Source organism: Littorina saxatilis, linkage group LG17 (assembly GCF_037325665.1).
Source record: "Littorina saxatilis isolate snail1 linkage group LG17, US_GU_Lsax_2.0, whole genome shotgun sequence".
NCBI classification, from domain to species: Eukaryota; Metazoa; Mollusca; class Gastropoda; order Littorinimorpha; family Littorinidae; genus Littorina; species Littorina saxatilis.
In genome coordinates, this window is record NC_090261.1 from 44,423,729 (window position 1) to 44,446,050 (window position 22,322).

At 43.1% G+C, this 22,322-nt stretch overlaps 1 protein-coding gene across 1 annotated transcript in view; it reads left to right on the forward strand.

Annotated features, from left to right (window-relative positions):
- Positions 1–22,322, forward strand: part of LOC138953165 (nesprin-1-like) — a gene marked incomplete in the record, with an annotated part of 316,807 nt that overhangs the window by 190,928 nt on the left and 103,557 nt on the right. The window contains 13 exon segments of the mRNA XM_070324965.1: positions 299–504; positions 3,045–3,187; positions 3,602–3,788; positions 4,183–4,491; positions 12,091–12,417; positions 12,782–12,931; positions 13,505–13,678; positions 14,787–14,999; positions 15,281–15,397; positions 16,037–16,219; positions 18,927–19,070; positions 20,000–20,145; positions 20,790–20,964. Of these exon segments, the coding sequence (XP_070181066.1) occupies positions 299–504; positions 3,045–3,187; positions 3,602–3,788; positions 4,183–4,491; positions 12,091–12,417; positions 12,782–12,931; positions 13,505–13,678; positions 14,787–14,999; positions 15,281–15,397; positions 16,037–16,219; positions 18,927–19,070; positions 20,000–20,145; positions 20,790–20,964 (2,474 nt within the window).

Consider the following 22,322-nt stretch of genomic DNA (forward strand, 5'->3'; position numbering starts at 1 on the left):
TTGTGAATGTCTTGTTTTTTCAATAGTTAAACGGTCCAGTAACTAACCTTTCTTGTTTTTTTTAATATATTTGATAGACTGATACACACAAACCACACAGTCACATTAAGCACAGATGTATGTACACACACACACAAATTTGTTATAACATCTGTATTCAAGTCGCCAGCAGGTATATTTGTAGATACATTATTAGCACTGTTCTTCCTAAACAATCAAGTTGTTCTTGTCAGACAAAGTGATGAAAAATCTGTCTTAGGTCAGAACTAACACAACAACAAAATGTTTTTCATTTCAGAGTTGACAGAGCAACAGCAGAGCCTGACAGAGCGCTTGAAGCAGCAGGAGGAACATCTGAGGAACTGTGCAGCCGCCAGACGTCTGTATGAAGCTGACAGCCAGAAAGTGGAGCACTGGTGTCACGAGACGGATATCACGTGCAGCACTGAGCTCCCCTCTGACTGTGCCTCTGAGGTGCTGGAGGAGAAAGTCAAGCAGTATAAGGTGAGTCTGGGCTGTACCTCATATTTTGCGAAGTCCACTGCACAAAGCTTTGCCACTGAATGTTTGGTAAAAATACTTTAAAAATACTTTAACACTATGTTGACCAAGTTTTTTTTAGCCGAGACCAGCTGTGCTGCAGCAGGTCACTCTGAATAGTAGTGTAATGTTGGAAAATTCTTTGTGAACAACCAAAAAATAAAAAATAAGTCCGGGTGAGAGTTTTCTTTCTTTCTTTTATTGTTCAAACTATTGCAACTAAAATAATTACACGAATGAAAAAAATAAATATAATGATGGAAGGAGGACACACAACCCTGTAACATAAAAAAAACCAACAACCATAAGTATCACAATCATCACAAATCATAACAAGAAATAAATAATTTAATTATACAACCAGTCTCAACAATATAACACTGTAAACTTCTAACAACTATGACTACATGAAATGTAAACGTTACATTTCTATAATAATGTACTAAGACACTAGTGCTACAATACTCTTTTACAAAGTATTAAAAATTCCAACTGAAGCTGTCATGCCCAATAACACTTCCAACAAAACCTAACTCTGATCACAGCATTGTCAGTTTTTTAATAGACAGCTACACATGGTAAAAAACTATCTGACATGACAACAAAATTGCTGATACCAGTCACAAGCAAAATTCAAGCTTGCCAAAACATTCAGTCTACACTGAACTATCTACCAATACTGTCTTCTGTAGACTTACTGTTTATCTTACAAAGAACACAGTCAAACAGAAAATCAAAATACTCTGGAATTCTTACACTAGTTCTCAGACTACAACTCCACAGTATACACACTATCCACCTAGTCAAATTCACCTCAAGTGACTCAAAAAGAATAATTAACGATTATTCCAATGCAAAACATAGCATTCCAATGACGAAAACTATGACGTCACAACTGATCGCGAAATCCCAAAAATGCAATATCAGCCACAAATCTCTAAATATTTTACTCAAACTTCGTAGAAATATTCTTCAGTCTATCTGTATTTAGACTAACTCAACCGCGCACTTTTTGCCTGTCTGAAAGAATCTAAAAACTCGCAATCAAAATTCTTCAACAGATCTCATTACGCATTCATAAAATCTCTGATCAGCCCTGAATGAAAAAACAAAGTTTGCACAAAATCTCGGACATTCTAGAACTGCACATCAATCAAAAAAGATTCCTGACATATTCATAACTAAAACTACACACAAATCAAAACACATACCTGGTTAGGGTTGTGTGATGGCAGCAAAAAGCAACAGAATAAAATTTCCCAACGGTTTGAAAACTAAAGATGGCGCTGACGAACATATCCAAGGGAAATCACCCAATTTTAAAACAAGGGAAAGAATTTATGACAAGCCAAATACACAAAACGATTACCTCCCTTTGACCACACATGAAACTGAAACTAGTGGTAAACTTGACTTTTGAAGTAAATAAAAAGTAATTTATGGCCTGAAAAAGTACAAGGTTACAGTAGTAACTGTGTAGTAACTGTGTATCAACACGCTGGAATGCAGGCGTTAGATCGACGTTACAGGAAGTCTGAGCAGATATATCCGTACCTGGGAGATGATGAGTTAAGAAGTCTTCGGGAAGTCATGTTCAGGCTCAATAAAGGAAGGCTGTTATGATTGTCACTGTGAGTATGTGTTGATGTTCTTGTGTTCCTTATTCTTTTGTTATGGATCAACTCTTTAGGAGTGTGAGTGTGTGGGCACAATGAAAATTGATAAAAGTCATCTGAGCAAGTAGAGTGTTGCAGTAAAAAGCTCTTTGTGCTTGCTATCAACAGCCTGTAAGACTGCTATCACTAAAGTTGGATCACATCCCTACCATAAGATCTGTTTTGTGTCATTTATTACAAGTTCATGGCCTCTGTCGCATCCAGGCTTCTAGATAGTCTGTCCACGTGGTTTTTGTTCTATTAATTGCAAGGGCAATGACGCTGTTTCTGGTGAAGCGTAATTAAGAATATGACGTAAAAGAGTGACGTGAGTGCAGGGCTCCAGGGGGGAGAAAAGGATTCGTTACGAGAGACTCTGCGAAGAGTGGACGGATCGATGTTGTCAAGACAACGTTTTGTGAACAACCAGCAATACAGTGAACGTTCGGCTGGGGTTGACGGTAAACCTCATGCTGTGGTTGTAGGACAGTGCATTTCATTGCTGTGGATGACAGCGGATTTCAGATGGTGAAGGACAGTGACAGTAACGGTCAGGATGTGTGTCACGATGACTAGATTCTTTTGAAGAAGAACTGATGAGGCGGACTGATCAGTGTTAGGGAGTTAGCACTTTTGATCAACGGGATCCGCAACAGTCTCCTGTACACACAATCAAGTCCACACTGTCAATGGAGTATTTACTTCATAATATGGTATGAGACTCGATCACCAGCTTCATTTAGTTTTTCCACAGCAAATTAAAGGGTGCAAATGACAGCCTGCCTGATTGTTGATTTAGATACCGCATGCACACATTTTACACTTTCACATTCCTTTCCTGTATTACAGACTCTGGCCAACGCGGCCCACATCTTCGATTCTCTGGTGAAGGAGACGGTGGAGAGAGGGGAGGGGTTCAAACCCCATCTCCATGAGAACGAGCTGCCTGTGCTGAACCAACAGTTGGCCTCATTACAGGACAAGTTCAACAGGTCAGTAGAAAGCATTCCTTTTGGTCATGTCAGGAAAGTTAATTCTCCTACAGAGAGAAGATCTTCATGTGAAAATAAGTCTGGAAGTACATGTATTCATTTATTTCAGTTGTGTGTTATCAGTACATGTACTGTATAAAAGACTCAATGCACAATGCTTGAGATGTATATATTTTATGAAATCCATTGAACACAGATATACTATCTAAAAAAAAGAGTTTCAACAATCTGGTTTTTGTTTTGTTTTGTTTTGTTTTGTTTTGTTTTGTTTAACTTTTTCCCCCCAAGTAATGGGAAGTAAGAGTTTTTGTTGATAAAGATATAGGCATACTAAGAGAAAACTGCTTGCTACAATACATAACCCAACCATGCTTGCCTGGAGATTCTCAGTGTCGTACGTTTTCTCTGTCACAGTACCTCCACGACAGTAAGAGAAAGGTTGCAGTCACTGGAGTCCAGCCTGACCTCACGCCAGGAGGTGCAGAACAGCCTACAGAGCAGCACAGCCTGGCTGGAGAACATGCAGGACCAGATCAAGGCTGCTGACTGTCCTCCCGGGGCTACTGCGGAACAGGCTCACAGCTCACTGCAACATTTCCAGGTTAGTGTGTTTGTGGGGTTGCATGCCTGCTGTGATGAAAGATGTGGTGTTGATGGTCGTTTTTATGTTTACTGTTGGGGCACGCAGACTCAGATCGACATAGACAGACATACACACAGACATGCATGCACACACACACACACACACACAGAGATGCATGCACACACCCACGCATACACACATGCGCACATGCGTGCATGCACGCACATGCGCACACACACACACACACACACACACACACACACACACACACGCACTGTTTAAGAAGACCTCTTAACATTTGAGATAATCAGGTCTTCAAAGGAAGTCATATATAGACAGACATTGACAGACTTTATGGTTAGATTATCTGAAGAAGAAAAACACTTCAAAGCTTTCACAATTTTTTGTACAGACACTGGAACAAACGCTGGCAGAGTACCAACCCAGCATGGCAGAACTCAACAGCAAGGTGGAATCGCTCCGCGCAGAAGGACAAAACAGCCAGGCTGAAGACATCCTTCGCTTGACCTCACAGTATGAGATGCTCATCGACAAAGTGGCTGGTTGCCTTAGCAACAGGCAGGCGGCCATTTCAGTGCGGCAGCAGCATGAGAACAAATTAGCAGAGATCCAGAAAACGTTGGAGGATGGGCGTAAAGAGTTGGGGTCTGTGCCTGAGACTGTTGTATCAGCCCTGCCTGAGAGATTGCAGAGATACAAGGTACCATACTACGCTATTCAGTGCAATGCAATACAATACGAAGTTAGATAATACAATGGCTTGGATAACAGTACAGTTTTATCTGCTATGAAAGGACACTCTTTGGACATGCAAAAAGTGTCCATACTTTCCGGGTACAGATCGATGTTCAAAGGACTGACTGACTATTAGGGTTTAACGTCCTCTTAGACCAACTGGTCTATATTGGGACAGGTATTGGTAATTCGTTGAAGATATGGTGTGATACTTTGATTCGAACAAGCCCGCTGTGGCTGTCTTCTTCGACACACCAGCATTGGGTTTGTCTCGTCAAAGTATCGAAATACGATCATGATAATCGGAGCCGAGAGATGATGCATGCGTGTCTTTGTGTTTTCCAAGCCCTGAGACTTTCGCTGTGAACGTGGGATTTTTTCGTGCGCATGTGTGCACACGGGGGTGTTCGGACACCGAAGAGAGTCTGCACAAAGTTGACTCCGAGAAATAATGCTCAAAGGGAGATCATAAAGCAATGAAGAAACAGATTTTACTCTAGACATTTACTAATGATTTGAGATGCTGACAACAATTAGTGTTCACCTGTCATACAAGGTATACTCTGCTAAAGGTAATAGAGAAAAGGACACCAGAAGGTGTCCTTTCAGGAGGTGTCCTCTTGTCAGAGGGGCCTCGCATCGCAGGTACCACAAATAAAGTCTTTCATCAGAAGGTGGCAATGAAACACAAATGCATTATTTCTCCTACTTCTGTCATTAAAAAAAAAAAATGTCCTGATCTTATATATTAGCATTAAATTACATATTCTTACGCAACTCACATAGATAGCATTAACTTCAGTTAAAGTGCTAGGACACTGAACTACGCTTCACCCCAAAGGGGAAGCAACCCCCTAAAAAAGAACGGCCTTGACCTATAACCCAAGCTATACAAGAGTCGAGGTCATACCGTCACGTGACCTATCACGCGTGACTCAACCGCCGCCATGTTGAAAGCTCACTCCCATTTCAGCACCGAGTAGCTCGGACGCTTTTTACACTACGCTGCAGGCTTTGAGCCTACTGTCTTCTGGACAGTGTTTTCACCCCGTCTACAGGTCCCTGCTTCTCATGCACAAGTCTGGGTGAGCTCGTTCTAATTTGTTCGCTTTTGCTTGCGTTTGTTTCTTTCTCCGTTGTTCGGTCTGGTTGTTGTTTATCAATATCATAACTCAGACTGGTTTTTTGTCAGCAATGGCTGACAAGGAGAATTAGAAACCACAGACTAGTCAGTAGCTGCTGAGGTTTCTCCTATTAAGTTTCGCATAAAGAGAAAGGCAAAGGCACTATCTTTTCTGTTTTACTACTACGTCTGTTAAATAACCTTGAATGGTTGAAAACGACGTTAAAGGCATATGTACGCGCTCCCGTGTTTACAAAGTGTAGTTTGCCCATAATCGATGTCAAACGCATCATAGGACCATGTAATGACGATATGTCGCCATGCGCGGACCATTTACATGTATTACAGCTTGTTCTAGCCTCTGAAAGTGAGGATGTCAACAAAGACGCGGAGGTATTTCCCTTGCGTCAACGCTACCTCTGTTGGCAAATCTAGATAAATAGGACGATCTAGATCAAAATAAATTCTAATATCTCAACATTTAAGAGGTCCTAGACCACAATATCTTGCAGGGAACTTAATTTAGCATGTCTCCAGCTGTGGGTAAAGCAATTAGCGTGTATAGTCATCGAGTACATATGGCTTTAAACACCATATTAAGAAGAAAGAAAGAATGTCTGTTAAATTTCGGACCCTATGAGTACAATCATGCCGGTGCTGAAGCAGGTTAAATTTAGGTTACCGTACTTCAGCCAAAGGCGAACGCAGTGGGAAAGAATACTTGTGTTAAAGATGGTTTTTCTTCCCTTTTTGAGATGTTTTCGACCCAAATGTATAACATGTTACCATTCGTCGAGTTTGCGCTCGCTCCCGGCGGGAGTGGGCGACGTGGTTTGTTGTCACGCATCGAGGTTCCGCCTTCATGCACAGTCACTTCGGCTGACGTGCACGCAGAGGAGTGTGTTTACTTCATACGAGGAGCGTTCACGCTCTACAGGTTAGTCAGGTTCACCGGTAGCCAGGTTCTCTGGTGAAAGTGTTCCAGTTGGGCCGGAACTAGTAGCCCCCCCGCCACGGCCGGGGGGTGAAAGTTCGACTCCCGGAGGCTATCGCTCTTAGCAAGCGGAACTCACGGGGGTCGACACCGGACAACAAGTTGGGCCGGAACTAGTAGCCCCCCCGCCACGGCCGGGGGGTGAAAGTTCGACTCCCGGAGGCTATCGCTCTTAGCAAGCGGAACTCACGGGGGTCGACACCGGACAACAAGTTGGGCCGGAACTAGAAGCCCCCCCGCCACGGCCGGGGGGTGAAAGTTCGACTCTCCCGGAGGCTATCGCTCTTAGCAAGCGGAACTCACGGGGGGTCGACACCGGACAACGAGACAGATGTACTCACGGGCAGACTTTTATGTCTCCGGTGAATGTGTACATGTCTCAACTTCCTCCTTTTGGGCAGGAAGCTGCTTTCGGGCAGGCTTTGCACGGTTCTTCCGTTTTGCAATCAGCCTCGCCTGTGGTGGATCGTTTTAGTGACGCAGCTAGTCACAGCGACTTTCACGGTCCAGTCTCAGCAGATTCGGAGTTCGACGATTCTCACTCAGTTTCTGAGGAGGAAGTTGATGTCAAGTTGTCACTCAAAGTTTAACCAGCTATGGTTACTGCAGCTCAGGTGTCTGCCAAGTACTTCGCTGAAGGGGTGACAGCTATGACAAGCTCTGCGGCACCACCACCCTCGGTGGCGGGTGATTTCCGCCCTGCTTTAACGGAAGTTCAGGGATATCGTTTTAGCGAGTCTCCTTCTGTTGCTTACGAACTTTCCAAGGTGCTGGCTAGAACTTCGGGTTCTGAGAATAGCTTGCCTGTGGATACTGTGCCTTTACTGGCTGCACACGGTCAGGCTCCTGATGCTGCTCAGCCATGGCTTGCCTCAGACCAGTTACGGAAGCGAGCACTTCGTTTCATTCACGCAAGTTTGCTCTCTCCCGTCGTCATCACAGTCTTTTTGAGACTTACGCTTTGCCGAGTGCACCGCTTCCGGTCACTCCGGAGTTGGCTAATCTCAGGGAGGATGTCTATCGTCTGGACAAACTTGTGCTTACTCTGAAGGCGCATTACTTGGTTTGGAGGAGACGGGAAGATACTCGTTGGAACTTGCGTCTCTTTCAGAGACACTTCTTCGATCTCTTTCGCGGTCGGTCGCGGTGTCGTTGAATCCTTTCGATTTTCGAAACGACTCTAGCGTGAAAGACGTCCTCATACTCCTGGCCTCTTTGGCTAAGGTTTCAGCCGGACAATGTCTGTCGCGGCACGGTTTTATGCACATGCGGTTTACACACGCAGGGACGCTTTCTTATCTGGCTCTAGAATTTGACCTTGTGGAAGTTTTCTCATATGATTCTCCTTTTCCATCACTGCCTTTGTGGGCAGCGTTGCGGCGTTGCTTTCGCTTGCGTCACCCGCGCAAGTAACGCTTCACTCGCTGAGCGATATCCGTAGGCCTAGGTTACACCAAGCCTAAGAACTTAGTTTATTCTTTTCTTCGTACTACGGAACCGCTTCCGGTTGCACCGTACTTGTCGATCATACATCTTAATGTTCATAGCAAGGAGAAACTGTCTGTTTTCAAGAACAATGATCTCCTGGCTGTGGAAGATTGTGGCCGCTCTTCTGTCTGTTATCCGCGTCTTGGTACAAGACTTTGATTCGTTCTTTCCCTTGTGCGGTTTCGTACTCACGGGATGCCTTTGTGTTCTGTCGGGACACATATACAAAGGGTTTAGCTTTGCTGTTCGTCTGGGAAAAGGCCTCGGCCGACAGTATTGTTCTGTCGGTGAGACTTAAATCTCTTCCTTGCTCGAGGGTTTTCTTTGCGAATCCTCTTCTTTGCACGCGGACTCTTCTCTAACAGAGAGAATCTCACAGCAAAAGGAAAAGCCCACGGCAGGCCTCGGCTTCTCTTATCAGAGAAAAGCGCTAAGCTGGCCGTTCTCAGCTTTGGTTTTTTGTCTTCTCGGCATGGCACGTTGCCAAATACCCACCACTTATCTCCTCGAGGCGATTTAGCGGTAGGGTTCAGTGGGCAAACAATAGCACGCTTTCATGCATACTCTTGGCACTTGTCAACTGGAGTCTTAGCGTTCGGCTCCACTCTTCTCTCTGCCTCTGTGTTTTCCCACAACGGCTGGAGGGGCGATTAGAACTCCCACTTTATTGAGGGAGGCACTGGGGCCCTTCCTGTTGGGTCACTTATAGATCGTGCCTATGTTTACTTCCACCTTTGGATATACAAAATAGATCGGAAGTGGCTACTTTTTATTTAATTCAGATCTTCAGGGCTCTGGTTTCGTTTTCTAAGCAATCAAATGAAGAGCTGGAACATGTTAGTGTCTTTTCCTGTCTGGTTCACAGACACAACCAATCTTTGGATTCTCACACCACTGCTCATGCAGGGCGTTCCCGTTGGTTCTCTCTCCACCAGCGAAGCAGTTCTGTCTCTTGTGGAATTCTTTCCCCTTGTCAGGGGAGAACATGTGTTGATTCAATCAGACAACACCACAGTGGTCTTTTATCTCAATAAGCAGGGGGTGGCATCTCGCTCCCTATCACTGCCTCAGCGAGCATGCGAGGTTTTGATGTGGTTTTTACCACCACGAGATCTTATTAGCAGTGAAGTACCTTTCTGAGAGGCTCTATGTATTGGCAGACTCTAGTCAGTCGGCCAAGAATGCCCACTCGGATTGGACTCTATCTCACTACGCGCTTCTACTCCTTCTGGTGAATTTGGAGAAGCCGCTGATAGAAGTTTTGCCTCTCGGTACTATCACCTTCTGCTAAATGTTCGTCTCCCTGTTCCCGGATAATACTCTAGACTTTACTTTGAGCGGCCTGTTGGTCGCACATTATGGGCCCATTCAATCTTGGTTGCCAGTCCTTTAGGCTGGCAAGAGGGCGCCGTTTTTACACTCGAGCCACACGGGTGTCTACTGTACGGGAATCATTGAGACGCTCAGGGGCTTCTGCCCCAACTCTGGATCTGGTCTAGAGATTTCTTAGGGGTTCAGCGTCTTCGTTTTTGTGTCACTTTGACTGGCTTGGAACTAATGGCGTATATTAACGGAAAGAACTCCACTTCTCTCCGTTCAATGCGGGTGGCGAACCATCTATCCTGGCTTTCCGAATTTTCTCCCACGTCTCTGAATTAAGACTTTATGTGATATCAGTTGCACTGACACAGCTAGGTCGCAAAAATATTTTCACTTGGGTTCTTTGTAGCCAGTGTGATTAAAGGGAACCTCCCTTTGGTTGGCTGAAAGCAAATCTCCAGTCCCGACTTGGGACTTGCTCCTAGTTTTGGAGGTTTTGAGTTCGGATTGTTTAATCCTTGACAAAATTAGCCTCTTCTAGAGGCAATGATTTAGTGAAGTCAACCTTAACTAAATGGACTGCCACATTGATTAGGCATGCCTACAGTGGTGGCAAGAAAAAAGGGGGGGGGCAGTCAGTCCTCCCTTTTCAGGCAGCACGGGCTCAAGAGGTCAGAGTGTAGGCCTCTTCTTTACCTGTTCTCAAGTCTGAGAGACTTACATAAGTCATGAATGCAGCTCATTGAACGTTCAAGGACGTAGTCATGAGTTTCTATCGGCGGGGTATTTTAAGTACCCGCTATTTTAGTACACATCTACTAGACATCTTCTGCAGAAGATGTCTTCATACATGTCAACCCCTATCAATGTTTTCCTGTATTACATTACCAAAAAACTGTATCATCAGGCCAAAAAACTGTACATAGCGCGCGGCACCGCGGTATTACCGCGTAAGGCAGAATTTGAAAGTTGTGTTTATGGTAGTGAGGTGCATGGTATAAAGATCAATCAATTTCATCATAAAATGCCAATCAATACTGATTTCAGTGCTTCTGTTCTGATAATGAACTAAAATCAGTATTGATTTGAATTGTATGAAAAAGTGATGTGTATTGAATATGCTTTCTTATTATCATTTCATGATTTATCTATAAACTATAATGAACACAGGCAAAATCCATTCTTCACATTCCTGATTTTATGTCCAGTCACGGATTTTCCCGAATAGTGCAAAAGTTTCCCGATTAAACATTTTTCGAGTATAGTTAATAATGACTGGAGTGTATTTTCAAGCGCCTGTACTCGGCGTAGTTTCACTTCTGAAATCTCGTTTAGCGCGAGGCTTCGTCACACAAACGCTGTGATCAAAATCGAAACTAAACGAGAATAGGCGAGATTTGTGGCTAGCCCATGCGCTTCAGTCGAATGTGGATGAGAAGCAGAAGAAGAAGCAGCAGCAGACGACCACAAAATGAAGAAAACAACGGTCCAGCGCCCGAAAGTTCTTGTAAAATTTGAAAAGAGTTACAAACAAGAGTATGACTTCATCTCCGAATCGACAAGACACGGCATACATTTCGCGTTTTGCACCAAGTGCCGCGAAAATATCAGCATCGGACATGGACTCGGAGGCCGGGGGGATATTGAAGCTCATTCAAGAACAGCAAAACATGAACGGAACCGTGATCGGAAACCGATCTCACGCTTTCGTCCAATCGGAATATTTCTCCCCCCTTTTTTTTTTACAAATGTCATTTTTGAAATTTCCCGTATCAATGAAGTTTTTCCGTATCAATCCCCGTGATACGCCGTATCACTCGAAAATCACGAAAAATCCGTATCCGATACGGGAAATCCGTATCAGTTGGCAACTCTGTGTCTTTTTATGTTTTCCTGGGGACGTATCTGGTGCTCGGCAGAACAGAAATTTCGGTTTGCCAGCTATTGTAGCTACAGGCCAGATACTTGCAAGATGTTAACTGTGAGTTCATTTGCCCACCACCTAAATTAGCAATCTGCTATCTATGTGAGTTGCGTAAGAATATGTAATTTAATATAAAATTTCAAAAATAAATTTTGATTTAATTAATATACTTACCAACTCACATACTGAATTCCCTCCCAGCCTGCCCCGCAAATTTTTTAAAGGGGTATGTTTTTCAATACGGAATGAGTTTCACCGGTATACATCCTGCGCAGGCGCAGTACACCGGTAGTGAAATAACCACCAAGGACCATGCCTTATATGGCATACGGTTTTTGTTTCAGAATTATTTCCCCATGTTGCCATGTAAGAGTGCTTCAATGTCTTATCGCAAAACGAAGTTATTGCTTAGGGTTTCCCTAAAAATGAACAGATCTCTTCAATGGGAGTGAGCTTTCAACATGGCGGCGGTTGAGTCACGCGTGATAGGTCACGTGACGGTATGACCTCGACTCTTGTATAGCTTGGGTTATAGGTCAAGGCCGTTCTTTTTTAGGGGGTTGCTTCCCCTTTGGGGTGAAGCGTAGTTCAGTGTCCTAGCACTTTAACTGAAGTTAATGCTATCTATGTGAGTTGGTAAGTATATTAATTAAATCAAAATTTATTTTTGAAATTTTATAATTAATTGCAATCAATCATTCCCTTTTGTTACCAGGAACTGAAAGAGAAGCTGACGGCACTTCAACCAGAAGTCAGCATCGCTGAAAATCACGCCAGACAGATTTCCATCGACTGCAGCCAGGAGGACAGAACTACCGTCCTCGCGCAAGTCGAGACTGCAAAGGAAGAGTTGTCTGCCCTCTCTGCTTTGCTGGACACACAGGTGGAGCAGTGTCGACAGATTCAGCACGACCGTGATGACTTTGAGGCGGCCATGAACGAGACGATACAGTGGTTGGAGGCGAAGGAAGACATCCTGGCCTCCCTAAGACCTCTACATCTAGATTCAGACAAAGTGGATCCTGTCATGGAGAAACACAAGGTGGGTGTTTTTTGTGTGTTTTCTTCGTGTGTAGTTGGACTGTGAACTAGATTCAGTTATCATTTGCTATGAACTAGTGTTCACGTTAAACAGAAATGTGCAGTATTTTACTGGTTTTTGTGTTGAAAAACTAGAAAATAAATTGTCAAGCAGTCAGTCCTACTGCCGTTGATAGCATATTTGACAGGTTTTTGACAATGCCTGGCAGGCTATTGCAATTTAGCATTTGAAAGGGGTACTTTCGGTCTCTCCTTGAGAAAACATGGTACATTTGCCAGGTAAGGGGGGAGGAGCTTCCGGAACCCAGGAACCCCTCCCCCCCCCTCCCTAGATCTGAAAGTCTTATAAACTTGTTTTGGTGCAGGTGGTGTCAGGTGAGGCGCTGCAGAAGCTGAGCGTGATCAAGCAGAAGGCAGAGATGGAGCGGCAACACTTCCAGGAGCTGCAGGAACAGGTGCCAGAACCCTTTGCACACAAGCTGCAGGAGATTGACGACCTCCAGCTGTCCATACAGGTGTGTTCAGGCATTCTTCATATCGCCTGCTATTTTTGTCATTTGTTCGTTCATTGTTTTTCTTTGGTTGTTTGTTTCCTTACAATTTTAATGTCAAATGCTTTTTGTAAATTTAAGTGCCCTGAGACTTCTATCTTGCATTGAAAAAAAGCTATTAACAAAAGTGTTATTATTATTAGCAGTAGTTGCTAGAGATTGGCGATATCCAAGTGTCTTTGTTAGAGAGTGTTCCTTGTCTTTGAAATTTCATTGCAATTGATATTATGCGTCCATTTGCCATTTTCAGACCGAAAAGTTGAAATTTAAAAGAACATAAAGGCGATGTTTATTCAAGTTACCAGCTGCTGTACTGTAGTTGACCAGGTTCAGTGTGGACTTAGTGTAGGTATGGCTGAGGTAATATTTTCTGTGAATTTGTCTGTGAGCTTTTTCTGTAACTGCTACACGTGCATGCATATCAGGCATTACCATACTTTGGAATATCTATACATATGTAGCTTCTGTGCGTATAGGTGCATGGTTTAATCTCCTTTTAAGACAGAATTTAAGTCTTTTTTCCCTGCTGTTTTGCAGGGCGCCATAGAGAAGAAGGAGCAGTATCTGCAGGAAGCCAAGATAGACAGGAAGCAACTGGAGACGTCCATGCGTCAGGTCTCTGATTGGCTGAGAGGGGCGGAGGAAATGCTGGACTCTGGCGTAGATGGCCTTGACTACAGTACGCTTGATCAGACGCTGTCTGAGTTCACTGTGAGTTTTACTCAACTCCCTTGTTGCTGTTTGCAGGGCGGGGATGTAGCTCAGTCGGTAGCGCGCTGGATTTGTATCCAGTTGGCCGCTGTCAGCGTGAGTTTGTCCCCACGTTCGGCGAGAGATTTATTTCTCAGAGTCAACTTTGCGTGCAGACTCTCCTCGGTGTCCGAACACCCCCGTGTGTACACGCAAGCACAAGACCAAGTGCGCACGAAAAAGATCCTCCCCCCCCCCCCCCCCCTGTTGCTGTTTGCGTGTGGAAATTGTCTGTCATGATTGAGACCCCCTGAAGGGGGCGCATGTTCGAGGCCTCCACTGTGACACGCTATGATAGGTACAGAAAGAAATGACTCTAGAATAACGGTTCAGTATAACTGTTGCTGATGCATTTTCTGTGTTTTCAGCATTTTGATATTCGTGAATTTACACCTTTTTTAATGTAACCATAATCGAGATGGCAGTATTGTTTGTTTTTCTTTGCCAAATAAATATGAATGACAATAAAGCAGGGGTCGCACTGACTTTGAGTGCAAGACCAATTTCAGCTCAGTGATATGGATAAGAAGTATAAGACACCCGAACGACTCAAAATGTACACAAAATGTTGCAGTGAGCACAACCATGCAAAAAAAGGGCAAACATTGTCACTTATACACACATGATTTCTCAAAGACAAAGTTCCACTTCTTCTTCTTCTGCGTTCGTGGGCTGAAACTCCCACATACACTTGTGTTTTTGCACGAGTGGAATTTTACGTGTATGACCGTTTTTACCCCGCCATTTAGGCAGCCAAACGCCGCTTTCGGAGGAAGCATGCTGGGTATTTTCGTGTTTCTATAACCCACCGAACTCTGACATGGATTACAGGATCTTTTCCGTGCGCACTTGGTCTTGTGCTTGCGTGTACACACAAAGGGGATAAGCCACTAGCAGGTCTGCACATAAGTTGACCTTGTAGAGTGGAAAAATCTCCACACTTAACCCACCAGGCGGCCGCAGCCAGGATTCGAACCCTTGACCTTCCGATTAAGAGGCCGACGTCTTACCACCCCGCCACAGCGCCAGTCATAGTTCCACTGATTGAATTCTATTCTGCTCTTTACAGGACTATTTCTCGGAGGCCAGCCTGTGTCAGGATGAAGTGGAGCAGGTTACGGAGCTGTCGGACAAACTACTCAACACCCTAGACTCCAACGACACAGAGACCCTTCACAAATCGCTTGCCAGCGTTAACAAGCGACTGGCGCACGTCACCGCCTCTTCTCAGAAGAAACAGCAACTGCTTGAAGCTAAGACAGGAGAGTTGCACAGTTACCAGGTAAGTCAGAGGTATTTAAAGCTGGTGTGTGTAGAAGCTATTGTCTTCATTTTAGAATTAAAAAAACAAGAATGGTAGGTTATTGGAACGTTTGATTATTGACAAAACAAAACGTTACATTTACAGTACGACGACCCAGAGGCCTTTGAAGCAGACAGACAGACAAACACTGATGATACAAATAATGAACTTATCTCAAAATCATCAATGAAACTCGCTTGCAAGATGGCGGCGAAACTAAACATATATTAACTGTATCTAACCTATTGCTGTTGTTTCAGGAGGGTATGCATGGACTGAGCGAGAGCCTGGAGCAACTAGAGTCAGAGTTGCAGGAGCTGGAGACTGGTACACTCACCTCTCCTCAGGAACTCAACGCACAGCTGGAAAGGGTTAAGGTAAGGCTATCCCTCAACCCTGGCTAACTGAAAGCCTTTAGTTCTAGCAAAGAGGATACAGTGGAACCCTTCTTTTAAGACTTTCAAAAAACTGGAAAAATCAGGTCTTATAAAGGATGGCGTCTTAAAATGGGGGTAGAATTCCAGAGATGGTAAAATCTTTAAAAAAAAACAACCCAGGGTCCTGAAAGGGAGGGCGTCTTAAATTGGGATTTCTAAAATGGGGGGTTCCACTGTACTGATTCTGTTTCTAGCACTCAATATTTCCTCCTGCAGAACTGTCCAGTACTTTGGACAGTTTCTTCGGTGTAGTGTGTGATGAGTTAAGTCCCTTGTACCACTTACAATAATTATGTGGAAAGTTTTGTTCATAGGGATATATTCTATGTTGCTAGGAATGGGTTGTGATGTTGACTTAGATACCTGACGACAAAATACTACCTGGGACATGTCAAACATAAGTCAAAGCTTATGGAAAACAATATAGGAGTTTGCCTGACCAAATATAAAACAAAATTGTATGACAGAATTCACACAGAAAGTGGTACAGATTGATGCTCATCATAGGAAGATTAAAGTGAAATAAATAGATAGTCTTCAAACTGCACATTTAGTGATCATGTGAAATGCTCACAACAGGTGTTCACAGCCAAACTGGAGGATACGCGAAACAGCGTGGGAGCTGTGAACGAAACGGCCAGGTCCTTGCTACGCACAGCCAACCCTGACAGTGCGTCGAACATCAATCGCCTGATGCTGACTCTCAACCACCGATGGGAGGAGCTTGTGTCACACGCTGAAGGAAAGCAGGCAGCCATGGAGGTGTGTTATGGGGGAGTGGAGGTGTGGGTGTGTGAGGCAAAATCATGTGTGTGTGTGTCAGTCTGGTTGTGTGTCAGTCTCTGTGTGTGTGTGTATGTGTGTGTGTGTGTGTGTGTACATGTGTGTGTGTGTGTGTGTGTGTGTGTGTGTGTACATGTGTCTGTGTGTGTGTGTGTCTGTGTCTGTCTGTCTCTTTCTCTGTCGGTCTGCATTCATAAAAGCCCGTTTAAACAAGAAGAGCAAACGCTCGATCGAGTCACTTTCGCAGTTCTGAATATTATATGAGGCATCAGATGGACAGGAAGAAATTGCTATTCACAACACAATGAGTCACGTTCACATAAAATTTGAGCCCGGTCACTTTTATAGTTTCCGAGAAAAGCCCAACGTTAAGTTGTGTGTTGCCGAACAGAAAAGGCTAGTTATCTCCCTTGTTTTTTCTGATAACGTTCGTAAAAGGCTACAGATGTAAATACTTTGATGTAAAGAATAATCCTACAAAGTTTCAATCACATCCGATGAACTTTGTCAAAGATATAAAATGTCTAATTTTTCCTTTGACGCTGACCTGTGACCTTGAAAAAGGTCAAAGGTCAACGAAACCATCGTTAAAGTGTAGAGGTCATTGGAGGTCACGACTAAACAAAATATGAGCCCGATCGCTTTGATAGTTTCCGAGAAAAGTCCAACGTTAAGGTGGTGTCTACGGACGGCCGGACGGCCGGCCGGACAGACTAACACTGACCGATTACATAGAGTCACTTTTTCTCAAGTGACTCAAAAAAATGTTGTTTGTTCTTTTTTACATTTAGTCAAATTTTGACTAAATGTTTTAACATAGAGGGGGAATCGAGACAAGGGTGGTGGTGTGTGTGTGTGTCTGTGTATGTGTAGAGCGATTCAGAAAAAACTACTGGACCGATCTTCATGAAATTTTACATGAGAGTTCTTGGGTATGATATCCCCGGACAATGTTTTCATTTTTTCGATAAATGTTGTTGATGACGTCATATCCGTCTTTTTGTGAAAGTTGAGGCCGCACTGTCACGCCTTCATTTTTCAATCAAATTGATTGAAAGTTTGGTCAAGCAATCTTTGACGAAGTCCGGACTATGCGATTGAATTTCAGCTCCGCAGCGTAACAATTAGTTAATTAGTTTGCTCATTAAAGTTGTCATTAAAATCGAATTTTCACTAACAGATTCAAAAATGATTACATTGTATTCCCCAATTCTCCTGATTTCTAAAACATATACATATGCCATGTTTACTATAAAAATGTGCTCAGAATTACAGAAAATTGGTTTAAGTAAGTACTGCGTTAGCGCGCTAAGCGGAGACGAGCGTGACCTGTCTCGGTTTTTTGGTGTGGTTAGTGGAGACTATCTTAATATGGTCTCGACAATGACTGTTTTTTGGTGTTAATCTGTTACTTCGATGCCGACAGCTTGACTAAATGTTTTATATCGCTTCACACGACTTGTTTTCTCTTGATGTTGATGTTTAGTGTATTTGCAAACTCCCACTTCCATCTTTGCACGCTTACATTAATTTATTTGTGGTGTTTGTTTTTTTTTAAGTTAGATCATCATTTATACTTTTTTTTTATAATAAATTAAATAAACCTTCAATCAAAAACAAGAAAGTTTAAATTATTGACATGTTTACTTCAGGACAAAACAAAACAACCCTTTATTTCATAATTAGTAAACCTTGGTGTGTATCATGGGTAATGGTCCGTTTTGTTTTTGCATCCCTTGGTGTTGCGCTCAGGTCGGAAAGCAGGAAAGATTGTTCGCGACCCCTCCCACCCGGCAAACCACTTCTTCGAGCCTCTTCCATCTGGTAGGCGCTACAGAGCTTTGAAAGCCAGAACTAGTCGCTTTCGCTCTAGCTTCATCCCCCATGCTGTACTGACAACTCCTGTAGTGAAGACGTTGTAATATACTGTAGTTATAGGATTGGGGGGGGAGGGGGTTCTTTTGTTACTTAGTCCTTTCACTGCATTCCATTACTGTTCTCATAACTTGTGATAGTGGAAATATGTGCAATGTGGAATGGTCCTTATTTTTTAGGTGCTGGAGTAGTTCTGTGATGGTAGTAGTTTTGTGCAATGCGACTCTAAGTTCAGGTGCTTGAGTGGATCTGTGATAGTCTGTTAATACTGTTGTTTTAAACTGTCTAGATCATGATTATATAATTTTATGTGATGATCTGACTAAATGATAATAATTACATGTACTACTTACTTTTAAATGGATTATAAATTTTAGGTATTGTTCTAGTATTCACTAATGTTGTATTGATATTACTGGCACCCCTTTTAAACTGATATGGTTTTTACGTTTACAAGGCGACGATGTGAATTTGTGATGTAGATATGTGGCTGGTTATGTGTGAGAATGTAAATAATTGTGTGTGTGTGTGTGTGTGTGTGTGTGTGTGTGTGTGTGTGTGTGCGTGTGTGTGTGTGTGTGTGTGTGTGTGTGTGTGTGAGTTGTGTCTGTGTGTGCATGACAGTGTAATGTACGTATGTATGCATGCATGGTGATGTGTGTCTGCATATGTGTCTGGTTGGTTTTTATTTTATTTTTACCGTGCCGTGCCAAGATGAAATCCTTTTGCAAAATTGGTGAATAAATATCTTGTATCTTGTATCTTGTATCTTGTATTATCTAATGGGAAGACTGCCTGTGCTGCTTTCCAGGAGCTGAGCAGCCAGTGGCAGGAGTTCAGCACCAGTGTGAATGGGGCGGAGGATGTGATCAGCTTTGCACAGGAAACCATGGCAACCGTCACCACGACAGCAGACACACAGGCAGAACTGGTTGAGCAGCTGGACGTGCTAAGGGTCAGTTTTCTTTCAAGAGGTCTCATTTGAGTGGAAAAGCAAACAGATAGAGCTTATGCTAGGAGAAAGCCATCAATTTTTCATTGTGGATTTCTTGTAGGCATGGTAATTTTACAGCTTAATCCTTACTATCAACAAGAGGCGAAGCCTTCAAGGCTCACATAAGAAATCGACAAACAGTAACACAAACTCAATCACTCCGTCACACATACACACACACACACACAGTAAGCATAGGTGACACTGTGCAAGAAAGCGAGACACTAGATCTAGATCTGTCTGTCTGCATGTAGCACCTACTTACAGGGACACGACTGCCAACTAGTCTCGGCCCGCTCAAAATAACAATGACCAAGACTTTCAGTAATTCCTTCGCGTGACGTCTAACCCTCTTACGTCATAATGTGACGTCTTCAAATGACGAAATGTTAAAGTTTCTACCACAGACATACACACGCACACACACACACACACGCACGCACAGACAGACAAAGTTACGATCGCATAGGCTACACTTACGTGAGCCAAAAATGATCTGATAAACGAAGGGAAGTAAGCGTTCTAAATGCATGCGACATGTGCAACAGAGTGAGAGTTATTCAGAACCAGACTCTCCTGGCACCTGAGAGAATAACAAGCATTGAAATGAACAAGCGACTTTCATCCTGAAAAGGGAAAAAAATCTGTAATACTTAAATTATGCATACTCAAATTTGCTGTTTTTATTGTTACAGTAATTCTATTTTCCCCTCATTTTAATAGTATTTCTATTTGAGAACTGGAAGAGACAAAAGAAGGCTGTTGTTATTACAAAGAAATGGTTTGACTCACTGAATGGTTTCTTGCATCCGTAGCAGCACATCAAGTCTACACAACACGATGTCCTCAATAGCACTTGAATAAGTGGGAAATCTGCTTTTTTGTTTCAGAGTGTGAATGATGAACTGGACAGCGTCAACCCTCAGATAGAGAGACTGAAGATGTCCAGCGCAACGCTACAGAAAGCTCTGCCCAGTGCAGAGGCTAAGGTCACACTGCAAGACCAATTCATCAAGCTGCTGGAGAACTATGAAAGGTCAGTGCTTTTTTTTTTTTTTTACCTGGTTTAGCTTTCATGAATGAAAGTCTTAATTATTATGAAGCAAAACACTCATCTGGTGGCCCTCGGTGTCAAGGGAGATAAGAAAACATGTAGCTATTTAAAAAGATATAAAATAATATCTGAGGGGCGAGGGGCCCGGGTAGCTCAGGTGGTAGAGCACTAGACTTGTGATCCTAAGGTCGCAGGTTCGAATTCGGGCCGGGACGGACACGGGTCAACTTTATGTGCAGACCCAGAGACGGTATTCATGTCCCACCCCCGTGTCACCACAGTGGCATGAAAAAGACCTCGGTCATTCTGCCATAAGTGCAGATAGCTGATATCACCTAAACACGCATACACTTGTGTTTCTCATCTAAAGTCGGGTTAAAACCCAGGAACATGCCCCTGATGGCTTTGCCGTGAGGGCGTAAAACTTGAATTTCTCTCATATCTGAGGGGCGTAACATCTAGATATCTATATGAGAATACCTTGCAGTGATCTGCAGTATAGTAGTTTGTCTTATGGGACTTTAAATGTCTAGTCATCCAGGGACAGAAAAGAAACATTGTGTTGTATCCTACTTCTGCTGCTGCTGCATCATTTATTCTTAACAATAATTCTTTTTTTTTCTCAGACTACAAGGGTCAGTGTCAGAGCAGTTGAGCCAGACACAGGACGAGCTGGATGACCGAGACAACTTCCACACAGAGGTGGTGCAGACCCTGTCCTGGCTGACTGATACACAGCGCAGTCTTTACGCCATGGATCCTGATGCTGATAACGCCACAGACAATGTGGAAAAGTGCAAGGTCAGCATCGTTTGCTCAGACAAACCCCCCCCCCACACACACACACACACATGCGCACCATCCACCCCCAGTGAAAGACATTTGTGAGATAGACACAAAATAAGACATCAGTCAGTTCTGTGAATGAAAATGAGCACACTACAACTGCTAAACGGCAATACAATTCAGTTGATCCATGGGGAATAGAAATATGTATTACGTATATTAACATGAGGTCAAACATCAACATTGCATGTCGAAATGTTTAGGCAAGAGCAATGTTAAATGCATGTATGCCGTAAGCTGCATTCAAGAACTCACACAAGACCTAAAATCACTTACAAATCTTTCATTATGGGGTACAGTCGAACCCACTTAAAACGAACACGCTAGTTACGAATTTTGACTTATAACGTATTAGCTTTAAGTTCCCAACTGAATACCTCTTTCTTCATGCTTAAAAAAAATGCTTGAAACGAATTCTTTTTTACGAATTTATGCTTATAACGAGCACTTTTTGGATTCCCAAGCATGCATAATGTCTGTAATTTACTCACGCTTATGACGAAATCTTTAAACTCGTCCCGAGATCGACATATCATGGGAATTTGAGAAGTTTGAATACATGTGTCAAAGTCTTCCCTTGCGTCGACTGCTTGAACCATTGCTCAACCGATCACTGAATAAAGACTGATTACACTGTACTCACAAAACAATTTCAAATTTAGAATCAAAGTGATTGATAGCTCAGACACTGAACATGAATGACTGACTGACGTTTATTTCCTTCGCGAATACCAAAAACGAAACATCAATGTTTTGAACGGAAGCCATTGCCAAAAAATATAGATGCCAGAGTGGTTTCCCTTGGACAAGGGAAACCACACTCTCAACGTTTGCGTTCGCCGGTTCGCAATAGTTTATCAGTCAGTCAGTGCTTTCGATTTGGATTTGAACATCATGTTGCAACCCCCCAAAAAAAAACTAAATTGGCCAAGGTTTGCTACCCGTCGCCAAGGTAAGTGATTCCGGACAAATGATAGGAACACCGCGAATGTGGACAGTGTCAGTGTGTGTGTGTGACCAAACACGTAACAACTGGATGAAACATCTGTGTGCTCACTCTCACTCAAACTCAACAATCATCACTCAACATGAGACACACATGAACATGTAACTGAATATGTCACTTTATTGTCCAAACGTGAAGCAGCATGAAAGTTGCGAAAGAAACAAATTGAAACACCATAAAATGTACAAGACTTAAAAAAAAAAAATAATAATAAAAAAAAATCAATCAATTTTCTTAATACGAATTTTGGTTAAGACGAACTTTTTTTCCGATCCCCAGTGATTCGTCTTAAGCGAGTTCGACTGTA